General features: G+C 29.9%; 2 protein-coding genes across 3 annotated transcripts; one reads left to right on the plus strand and one right to left on the minus strand.

Annotated features, from left to right (window-relative positions):
- The first annotated feature begins 2,627 nt into the window (after positions 1–2,627).
- Positions 2,628–8,331, plus strand: LOC118062805 (uncharacterized). 2 transcript variants are annotated; one of them, XM_035076650.2, is made up of 7 exons: positions 2,628–2,977; positions 4,203–4,232; positions 4,498–4,593; positions 5,172–5,283; positions 5,401–5,692; positions 5,810–5,864; positions 5,959–8,033. In XM_035076650.2, the coding sequence occupies exons 1-7, from the start codon at positions 2,825–2,827 to the stop codon at positions 6,058–6,060; spliced, it is 840 nt and encodes a 279-aa protein (XP_034932541.1). In that variant the 5' UTR covers positions 2,628–2,824; the 3' UTR covers positions 6,061–8,033. The 2 variants fall into 2 exon arrangements, with proteins under 2 accessions (XP_034932541.1, XP_034932542.1); XM_035076651.2 differs by lacking the exon at positions 5,959–8,033 and adding an exon at positions 8,057–8,331 and having other exon boundaries at positions 2,632–2,977.
- Positions 8,332–10,372: 2,041 nt separating this feature from the next.
- Positions 10,373–11,400, minus strand: LOC118062801 (uncharacterized). The gene has a single exon (XM_035076643.2). It carries the CDS (start codon positions 11,303–11,305, stop codon positions 10,601–10,603), a length of 705 nt encoding a protein of 234 aa, XP_034932534.1. The 5' UTR covers positions 11,306–11,400; the 3' UTR covers positions 10,373–10,600.

The following is an 11,400-nucleotide window of genomic DNA, read 5'->3' on the forward strand; positions in this document are numbered from 1 at the left end:
TCTTCACTGTTTATATAGATAGTGAAGGAGATGGCTTCTTTCTTTCTGTTTTTGCATTTTCCTCCTTTTTTTTATTTTTTATATATATTTTTTTAATTTTATCCTTTAATATTTACTTAATTTTAAATTTATCTTTTTAAATTATTTCAAGTTATTTTTTATAAAATTATCACAATCTCAAACAAATATCATTTGATTTGTACTCGATTTTATGAGAATCTTTTTTTATTATTGTTTTATTAAGTAAACAATAGTTTTAAAAAATAAAGTTTTTAAACCCAGTAGAGTCCATAACTTAGATCATAGATTTGATTAATTTTATAATGTTATTACAATCTCAAACAAATATCTCAACATTTAATTTGTAACCCAGATCATGTATTTGACTAATTAAGTTGTGAGTTGCATTTTTTAGAAGTCATCTTAATTTTTAAAAAAGTTAAATAATTCTTTTTACTAATTGATCATGTTGACTTTGAACCCTTCAAATCGACTAAATCAAGTCGAGACACTTTCTATATAATTTAATTTTAAATTTCAAGTTAGAAAATAAATCTAATAATGAGGTTTTACGGTTAATTAATCAAACTAAATTTAATAATAAATACCAAATAATTTTCTATAACATGAATAGTTTTTTCTAAGTTGGTTTTGTTTTTTTAATTTGAATCACAATGTAACATGACCATGTAACCTAGTAAAGCATAAACCAAAAGGTACTTTTTTTTTTTTTGCAGAAGTTGTTTAAGGAGCTAAAATAAGTCATATAATAATAATTGAGTTGACATGGGATTTACATGACAAATTAAATCTGGAATAATGATACGTGGGCTGGGCATTTAAATCCAATGCTTGATCTTTGCTTAGCCCACCTCGTGATTATTATTATTATTGATTTATTGGGTCTAGGATTCCAGGGTTTCTTGGGGAAACACAGCACTCCGAAAATAATGATAAAAGGAGAAATTTTCATTTTTTTTCCTATTATATTTTCAAATTTTGATTTGTATTCTCCTATTTTTTTCAAATTTATCAATTTAAGGTATCCAATGACACTTGTACATTTATACAGTTTTGTGGAAAAAAAAATACGAGTATAAAAAAGATATATCCATGTACATTTATTTTTTTAAAATACAGAGATTCAATATAAAATTATCTCATAGATTGGATTTATTTTATCTAGCTATTTCTAATTTTATCTCCATGTACTAATTTAGTTCTTGAATTGAATTGTTGAAGTATATAAACCAATTAATCTCGACTTGAAGTGTCATAACTAATAAAAATTAATTAATTTGACATGTATTTAATATTGTGATAATTTTTATAATTATAATTTAAAATGATATATTTAAAAAAAATTTACAAAATCTAACTTTTTTAATCAAGGTTTTAAGATAAAATTACTTACAGAATCATGCAAATCTATAATATATATTGATTAATCAAATTAATCAAACACCTTCTAATAGAAACAAAATACAAATTGCACAATGCTACATCTTAGGAAAAAATAAGAACTAGTTTATTTAAGTCATCTAAAAAACAACACATCATTCACTCAAGAGACATCTAATTTACTTAACATAAATTAAAAGAGAAAAAATGTTATACCACATGACTTTGAAGATCGAATTCAAGTGTTTATTTAAAAATATAATTACGGTTACTTTTTTAAAAAAAATATTTATCTTTAAATATATTAAAATAATATTTTTTTTAAAAAAAGTTAGTTTTTAAATCACTACATCAAAATAATTCAAAACATATAAATAAATTAAATTTTAATAAAAAAATTAATTTTTTAAAAAACACGTAGTTTTCAAAAGCTTATTAAGACATGACCATCAGGCTATTGGAACACAAATCCTCGTTTATTTAGTTATTCTGTTAAATTAACTATTCGTTATTGTAACATGTAACAACAATTGACATTATATATATAATATTTTTTTTACATTAATATTTTTTTTATGTATTGCGAGTAGTAATTTGGTGTTCGTTTTTCAATAATTTTTGCTAAACAATTCATTTTATCCAATAATATATTTTTAGCAATTTTTACTGAAGAACTGGTGACCTGCAACCGATATCGATACAAGGTTTGGTTCCTTTTTAATAACATTATAATAAAAGTTCCAAAACTAAAGTTATTTACGAGCTAAGAAAGTTAATCAAAGTAAATTTAACGGGTTAAGAGTGTTAGTCAAGAAAATTTTATTTAAAAAAATTAAAATAATATTATTTTAAAAATACTTAAATTAAATTTTAACTAAATTAATCAATCAAATTTCATATTATTTAAAAAAAAAATTGTCTCAAGTTTTGATAAATTAGTTAAGTTGTATATTATTTAACGAGGCTAGATAAAAAATAAAAATAAAATAAAATTCATGCTAACATAAAAAGTTTATAATTTTTTTTTGTGGTGTTTGAGATTGTAATAATGATTTTAAAAAAAATTATTTTTATATAAAAAAATATAAAATATTTTTTATTTTTTTAAAATTTATTTTTATCATTAAAACAATCTAAAATTAAAAGAAATTAAAAAATAAATAAATAATTTTTAATTAATCTTTTCGAACGCAGGAAAAAAAACACTCTCAACCGTACCATTGAGCAAGGAAAGGACTTCGCCGACGCCCTCACTTCTCTCGCTAATCACCAATGCACAAACTCTCACTCTCTCTCTTTCCCCCCCCTCGTTTTTTTCGTGCCACGAGAACATCGCTTTCCTCTTTATAACAATAGCTCAATTACAAATAAATCCAGGAAAGCATTGAAATATTGTTTGTAGTCAAGAGTTGTTTGTTTTCCTATGATTATGCAAATACCCAGATGGAGAAACGTGATTTTACTCAAGGATTCATTGGTACCAGCTTCATCACAATCAATAACAACAAGGAACCATTTTGCTTCAATTCATTCTACACCTGTTGCATGTGAGAAACGGAAGAGCAAACGGGTTGATGTGAGTTTAAATTCATTTTCTTCTTTGCAGTTGTGGTTTTATGTGGGAAATGTTTAGATTGTTTTTTTGAATTTTGGGGTTTTCTTACTTGTTTTTGTAATTCAATTTAAGGTGATGATTGATTAGCTACACGGTGTTAGTTTTTGTGTCCTTTTAGCTCAATGTGTGTGAATATATTCATCGGGGTTGTTTCTTTTTGAAATTCAAGATTGAAAGTTTATGTTTTGTTTGTTGCTTATTAGTCATAATTCGTAATGGTTCAGCTGGATTCAACTGAAAGATCCCTATTTGTATTGGGTTAGAAGTTAGAACCTATCTTCATTAGTATTGTGAACAATGTCTTGAATGTTGGAAATTGGGAGCTATGCGATTGCAGTAGGTTATTATGAACTAAGCGGACTTGTTCCATGTTCCGTGTCCCATGCTATGAACTGAACCGCATCTTTAGGCGGGGAGGAAACATGAAGCTTGCACTTCTTGGTAATTCAACAAAATGAACTGTACTATGACTATGACCTTGAGTTGAAATATGGAATGGGAAATTTTTCCTCGGGTTGAAAATGGTTAAGTGGAAAATTTATAGCAGTTCAAAAATTTCTTGAAGCTGAATATATTTGAGTTCCGAAAACTTCTAGGTGTGCTAACTTGTTCTCAAAAAATAAATCTTGAACTCTTCAAACTCTTAGCAACTCTAGAGTTGAATGAAACTACCCAAATTCCCATGAATTCTGGTGAAATTTCGACAATATTCTGTTCTACAACCAAAAACTGTTGCCATTGACTTCCCATTGTCGCGTGGATTCCAAAAGTATGAATCTTATATCATTTAGATTTTAGATACAAATTGTATAAAGTGTATTTCTCATTTATCCCTGAGGAAGTTATGAGAGTTGTACATGCCTCTGATAAGCTGCTAGAAGCATATTTGGGTTTCTCTTGTTTGGGAGCATCATATGGCCAAACCAAAAATTTGGATGACGAATAACCAATTTTAAATCTAAATGCTCCTTTTCCAGTTTTTTGAATGTTTTGGCCCACATGAAACAGGGAGATGATATTTTTTGGTATACTATTTCTCTTTGTAGTTAATTTTTTTATTAGATGTAAGTTAGAGATTCGTCATTGTTTTTGTTAGTTACATTCTTCATCTATTTGCTTATTTTCTTACAGCTGTGTGGATACTAAAGATTGCCTATGAGAAAGACTAACATTGTTCCTTGGCCAGGATAAAAGAGGATCTCAACAGCCATCTAAGGTAAAGAAAAATGTTGCCACTTCTGGTCAACAACATATGTTACTGTTTCTCTCCCTGCTTAGAAATGGAGATGTTAAAATTTACTTTTCACATAAATTTCAAAAGTCATAAAGCTTTTCTTGTGTCTCCTATCTTGATAAAATTTGCTTTTTTACCTTTTACATTTAATGAACTTTGTATGCACTTCCCTTTCCTGTCAGTGTATTTATTCATTCAGTTCTCTTTAAAAAAAAAACAAAATTGTGACATGCAAATATAACTTCAGGATTACATAAAATTTGTAAGACGCCAAAAACGTGCTGATGAGAAGAGAGCATTGAAAGACTTTCTCTACAATAATGGACCTCTTAGAACATTTCAGGTAAACTTTTCTGTTACTTTGTCTGAATTAACAGAAATCCTTGGTGCAAACTTACATTATTGCATTGACATTTTACAGAGCATTTTAATTGGAAAACTCTATAAACAAGCAGTCAATCATTCTCAATAGCACAGTTTCACTGTTATAGCCTAGATTGCTCTAAGAAGTCTTTTATGTGACTGTATATTGCATCCAGTTTTTGTCTTTGCAGAAAGGATTTACTTGATGATTTTGCAATGAGTGTATGGATACGATCAGTGTCTTCTTGCTGTGAACCTTCTTTTTCTAGTTTTATATCTATCTTACTCAAATTCTAGTTGTTTAATGAAAAGGTGTAGCATCATCATATCAGTTGTGTAGTTTTTTGGAATGGCAATCTGAATCATGAATCTGATGCTCCATTTTTTTCTTGACCAGAAACAAAAGTCATGAATTGTTCCCTGTTTGTTTATTATTTGAAGCATATGTATTTTCTCAGAGACAGAGCATGTACTTCAACCTTTAATTCTCTTTTTTTTTCTGGTCAAAAGTTTAGCTTACATGTTTTAGAAGTGATACTGATTTGCATTTTTATCAAGCACAAGGACCCGATATGGTCATCCAATGCAGAGCCGCCATTTGGCTCCAGAAAAAGGAATGAAAAGGCTTATGCTCGATCTGCTAAGAAATATCACCAAGACAGGATAAGAAGTGAGCCTTTTCCTTTTCCTTTCCTTTTGTTTATTATTTCAGCCAACTAGCCATAGTACAATGTGACTTCCTCGCTTCTCACAAAAGGATGGACTCCTGACTTCATGAAATGATCAGGTCAGCTAAGAAGAGAGAGTTCTGCAGAGGACTCTGGTGATCCTGAGACAGTTTTTCATGCAACATTTGGAAACAGATGGTATACGTGGTCTAATAAGTCTTTCCAAGGAGAACCATCTGGATTTGAGTGGAGAGAGCCTCCAAAGTGGAAGGACCAAAGATTCAAAGAATGGGATGCTAATCGAGAAACAGAGTCTGACAATGCATCGTATTCTGTGGGATCACATTCTGACAGAACAATCCTTGGTCTGCCTCTAACCGGTCCTTTAAAGATTGAAGATGTTAAGAACGCGTAAGTGCTTTACTGCTTTTCTTGACCATAAAAGTAAGCATATTTTTTAATCTTTGATTCAGCAAATCTTCTTCATTACACCATTATTGATCATTTCTACCTTAATTATGCCTGCAGTTTCCGCTTATCAGCTTTAAAATGGCATCCTGATAAGCATCAAGGTGCTTCACAGGTCAGTTAATAAATTTATCCCTCCACCCATACCAGTTTCCAGAAAATTGTGTTTAGTTTTTGTCCCTCATTAGACTTCGTTGTTTCTTGATCAACCAAGACATTGCCCATCTATAAGCAGGATATGGTATCAAATCCTCATTGCATCACTTTCTGATGATTATAGGGCACACCTGTATCTATCATTTGTCTTATAATTAGTGTGTTTAGAAGTGCTAAGGTTTACAAAGGCTAGTTTGAAACAAGTATGTGGAAAACAAGACAAGGATTCTCTACAATGACATTGTAGACCAATTGAAAGGGATGCAGTGCAGCTTGACAGCGTGTTTGTTTTGGGTACAAAATATCATGGCTTCAAATCCTGTCATCCCTACTTATTACTTCACCTCTGAGCAATACAATAACAAGGGATAAATTTAAAATTAGTAAGGTTCTAGATTCTCAAATTGAAATAGTATATGGATTATAGAATAAAACTCATAAAATTAGAAATGAGAAACTGTTGAATGAATTCAAATTTAGAACAACAGAATAACTTAAAAGTACTTCCAGGTTCAGGTGTTTTTTTCTTTTTGTATCTATAACCAAAGTTTTTCCTCAAAAGTTATTGAATTAACCAATAATCGAACAAAAAAAATGCTTTATCAGCAACCTGGCTAAACAGGTTGTAGAGAGCCAAATCTTTGGAACATCTTGAAACATGTATCTGGCTCAACATTGATTGATATTGTTAGCTCAAAGGTCTTTAGCACCCTGGATTACTTGTCTTGATGATAGCAACTAATTATTTTGATGAGAACAACAATTAATGAAGTTAATATGTTTGTCAAAGATTTTGATGTTGTAAGAATTTTCCCATATCACATTGAAGCAATATGAACTCCTTGGATGCAAACATGACTTGAAGATGCCTATACTTATATTAATGCAATCAAGTTTTTATAGAATTTAATTTGACATCACAAAAATGAATTTTATCCAAAATTATTTTTAATTGGCAAAAATTCATCATCCAAAATAGCTTTATTGCCGAGATTTATGCATGGTGAAAAATACCTCGTGAAAAACTCTTTTAACAAATGTTTTGGTATTTTCACTCAATTGTTTTAAAATGAAGAGCATGAACTTGATTACGTGTGCTCTTACACTTTTAATCATCAAAAAGCTTTTTATCAATTTCTAGCTAAAAAGACTTTATCACATGGGTTCTTGCATTTTTTATCCAATTTTAGCTAAAATAGTAAACTTGTAATTTTTTAAAGAGTTGTACTAACACTTAATACACTAAAGAGGTGACAAGTGCTAACTGTCTTAAGAGATTAACTTATTTTTTACTAAAGCTTTTGCAACAACTCTTTTTCTTCCAAAAATAGAAATGTAGCCGTTTCTAACATAGATGGAAGAACACATCAAAAATCAAAATATTTTAACCCCATCTTGTTTGTGTGAGTAACAGCCATGGTGGTCTTTTTGCCTGTAAATATCACTCTTTCACTTTAAGTGTAGAACACACAACTCTATTTTTACAACATTCTCTTATCTAAAAAAACTTGTATTATTTTCATAATCTTTACATAGCTTTCTTTGCATCAAATCCCTATTTCACATTCATGTTAGATTACATTCATAAAGACTTGAACTCAATTTACTGTAATCTTCTTTTCATTGTAAGGTGTGAAAAATCCTTGTGAGAGATACTTATTGTAAAAGTATAAGTGACACTTGAACTACTTGGAAAAAACTTTGGTTGTGAGTCATTGAAAGGTTTAATCTTAAGCCTTGAAAAAGATTGTGATTGAAAGGCTTGATCCTTGAAAAAGATTGTGAGTGAAAGGTTTTTTAATCTAGATCCTGTAAAAAGATTAGTGTATCGGTAAGATCTCACTCGTTAAGAAGACCATGAGTGGATAATGAATGCTTGAACGGAGGTTTAAAGAGTGTAGTAGGTGATTGTCTAAACCACTATAAATTGGTATCTCTCTTATTCTCAATCTCATTTTATTTGTGCCTAGCATAATTGTGTGTTGTATCCGGAATTGATGTGTTAAATTTCTTGAAGTATCAAACTTTCAATTGAACACCTAATTCACCCCTCTAAGGTTCTATTTTAGACTTTCAGGTATTGTTAGCTTCAACTTTGATTTTTTTTTTTTTTTTTTTTCCTTAAGCATTTATTTTCATGAATATTTGCAGGCAGCTGCCGAAGAGAGATTCAAACTTTGTGTTAACGCATACAGATCATTATGTGATGCTCTCGCCTGAGTTTAAGCACCATGCTGCAACTGAATTCCTCACTGTCAGTCGCACCTTTTTCTTAATGGAAGCAGCAATAATGGAGAAGAGGTGTACTATATCATTTACTTATATTTCTTCACAATATTATAAACTAATTCTTTTGATTTTCTTTTTCGCTCTACCAACCCTTTCCTTAACCCATTTTCAATAGCAAGGGTTCAATTTGAGATTTCGATCATATTAGATAAATGGACACAGATGGAATTTTTTTTAAGTTTTAGAGAAGCTTGAAATAAATAATAATAATAAAAACCATGTTCTAAAATGGTTCATGTTCAATGCCTTTGATTAAAATATATAAATATAGGATGAAATGGATAAAATTAATTGATTAGGCATTAAAAAGAGAATATCCCATTAGAGATGATAGAAAAAAATTTCCAAAAAAAATTCTAGAAGATTCATCGAACTCCAAAAATATTTCACTTTTACCAGTTCTGCAGTAGAAAAAGATCATGTGAATAAAGAAAAAAAAAACAATAAATTATTTGATTTTATTTGGATTTGGCTTCCAATAGAAGATTATCTTTCAAAAATAATCTTCCATTTTTCCATATAAACAGCCTTCTTACATTGTAAAATGCAAAAGCCATCTTATTTGGTAGAGATGATAGGGCTCTGGTGCCTGAAAGTGTACGTATGAGTTGCTGTGGATTATCTGGGCCATTATTGTGATTTTAACACTGGCATGATCCATGTGGGACCCTTTAATTTGGACAAAAGCCGTGAATAGTTTACTTGTGTTTGAGAGATTGCGGTACTAATTAAATAATTAAGATAGTTTTTGTTTGGAATTATATTAAAATAATATTTTATTATTATTTTTTAAAATTATTTTTTAATATTAGCATATTAAAATAAAAAAAATTAATTTTTATAAAAAAAGATTCAAATTTTAATAAATTACCGTTTAAAATGCAATTTCAAACTCCACTTGATTCATCAAAGGATTCTAGCCGTGTTTGACTGAAGAGGTCATTTTGTGATAGCATGAAATAGAATGTCTTTTAGACACTTTTATGAATTAGATAGTTAAAGTAAAGTCTATGACGTAGCTCAAAAATGTCAAACATGTGGTTAATTTAACAAAAAAATAATCAAAAATTTAAATTCAAAATAACTATAATTTTAAATCCGATATTATTTTGATCTTATCAATATATTTTCTTGATTCTATATTCTCCTCACTTGTGATTTCCATATTGGTTATATTCCCAGTAGGAATAAAAATATATATTTAGTTAATATATGGGTTGAAAGTGAGTTCTATTCCCTCCTTTTTTATTATGGTTTTGTTCTTCCTTTTCTTTTCTTTTTTTAATTTTATCTTTATTTTTTTTTAACAATTACATGTAATGTTTTTACATTGATGAGTTGATTAGATCATGTCAAAATAACTTTTACATAAATAAAAAGATAAGTTAAAAAAAATTATGATAATTTCATTTTTTTTTTTAATTTCATTCTTAAATTTCTTTTATTGATTGAAACCGATTAAATTAACACATAAAAGTATAATATAAATTTTAAACCAGTGACTACTCACTTTCTGGCTACAAGTTTTCAACGGGTAGTTTTCCTCCTCCACTCAAATTTCAAACTATAAATATAAATATAAATATTAACACAGCTGCATCTATTTATAGATAAATAAATAAATATAAAAATTACAATGTCACTAGAATAGTGAAAACTTTATTTTATTTCTAGTTCTATGGTTTAGTAATAATTAAATATTAAGATCTAAACCCTTTATTTTATAGTTATTTAAAAAAAAAAACAATAATTTATAACTTTTGAACTACAATCAAAATCAAAAGCCATAGTCACAGCTAAAAATCATAACTTTTCTAAATTCAAATTTTAAAAAACTTAATTAATCAGATAAAATCCAAAAACCCAATTAAGTCAAAAACCAATAGAAACAATTGACCTACTCTCTCCCTGAATTGGGTGTAACAAGTATACACCTATTAACCTTACCCCCACAAAAAGAGTGTAAAAAAAAGGTAGCAAAAGTATTCATGATACATCCCTCAAAAGCAGTCCTCATCATGAGCAGTCATCATCATGAGCAGTCATCATGCCCAAGACCAAGCTCCTAGCATCTTTGAATGGCAATAATAAATTATTTCCAAAGAGAATATTAAATTAAGCATATCTACATATGAGTTCCTCTCTTGTTTTTGGGTATGCAAAAAAAAAAAAAAAAAAAAAAAAAAAAGGGAAACAATAGCTTAGCATTAAAACCAATCAAGGAAACATAAAAATGGGACTCCAATTTCCAAATTGTAATTTAAATCAAGAATTTAATTCTCAAAAATGAAAACAAATTCTTTCTCACATCAAATTATTGAGATTTGAAGCTATTTTCTTGCTCAACCTCTAACACTAAGCTTACACTTCTAAAAGACAACATGAATTTGACCAGCAAGCAAGGTACTAAAAGCAAAGAAGCACAACTGAAGTAGATACCATGAAGGCATAGATGAAGATCAAGAACCCAAAATGCAAAGCCCAGTTCCTCTTGAACTTACCGAAGTAGCTCTCAGGCGGTTCTTGATAATGAATCTCAAGCTCACCCTCATCACTAACAACAACGTGATCATGACCATACTCGTTGCTACCACTAGGCGCTGTTCTCATCTTCAACTCCCTTAACTTCTCAGTAGCCAAGCCAAGAGTGAGCTTGTGACACCTTCTTTGGTACTTGAAACCATTGATGCACCTAAGGGTCTGAGCCACGGAGACATAGAAGATGAGGTGTGATAAAGAGAGGAGGATAATGGGTGCCCAACAATGGCGGCATTGAAGGCGATTGGGCTGTGCCTCAGCCATGAAAATGAGAGAAAGGAAGATGAAGAAGAGGAGGAAAAGCTTGTGGAGTTCTTTCTTTTGGAGGTCTATGGCTCTTTTCTTTTCAAGGGTCTTCTCAAAGTGGAGCTGGATTATGGTGTTTATAGCTTGGAAAGCTGTTTCTTTTGGGATTTGTTGGTGGTGGTTGCTCTGGTGGTGGGTTTCATAATCTGCCATTGTTGAGAGAGGGGGCTGTAGGGTGGGGGGGACTCCTTGTTGTATGTGGCAGGGGAGGGCTAGGGGTCTGTGGAAAAGGCAATATTTTATAGTGGCTGTAATCCAATGGGACATAAAATTCTTGTGAGTATGTTCATCGACTGTTATAATAATGGGAAATTTGGAGCATTCAATTTATGGTTTGTTAATTTTGTTTTGTAAGTGAGTGT

Source organism: Populus alba, chromosome 19, assembly GCF_005239225.2.
Source record: "Populus alba chromosome 19, ASM523922v2, whole genome shotgun sequence".
NCBI classification, from domain to species: Eukaryota; Viridiplantae; Streptophyta; class Magnoliopsida; order Malpighiales; family Salicaceae; genus Populus; species Populus alba.

Excerpts from the sequence above, each read along its gene's own strand:
- LOC118062805 (XM_035076650.2), top strand. The coding sequence starts at position 2,825 with ATGATTATGCAAATACCCAGATGGAGAAACGTGATTTTACTCAAGGAT. Across the intron at positions 4,594-5,171 it reads GACCTCTTAGAACATTTCAG|CACAAGGACCCGATATGGTC; the intron begins GTAAACTTTTCT and ends ATTTTTATCAAG. Across the intron at positions 5,693-5,809 it reads ATTGAAGATGTTAAGAACGC|TTTCCGCTTATCAGCTTTAA; the intron begins GTAAGTGCTTTA and ends TTATGCCTGCAG.
- LOC118062801 (XM_035076643.2), bottom strand. The coding sequence starts at position 11,305 with ATGTCCCATTGGATTACAGCCACTATAAAATATTGCCTTTTCCACAGA.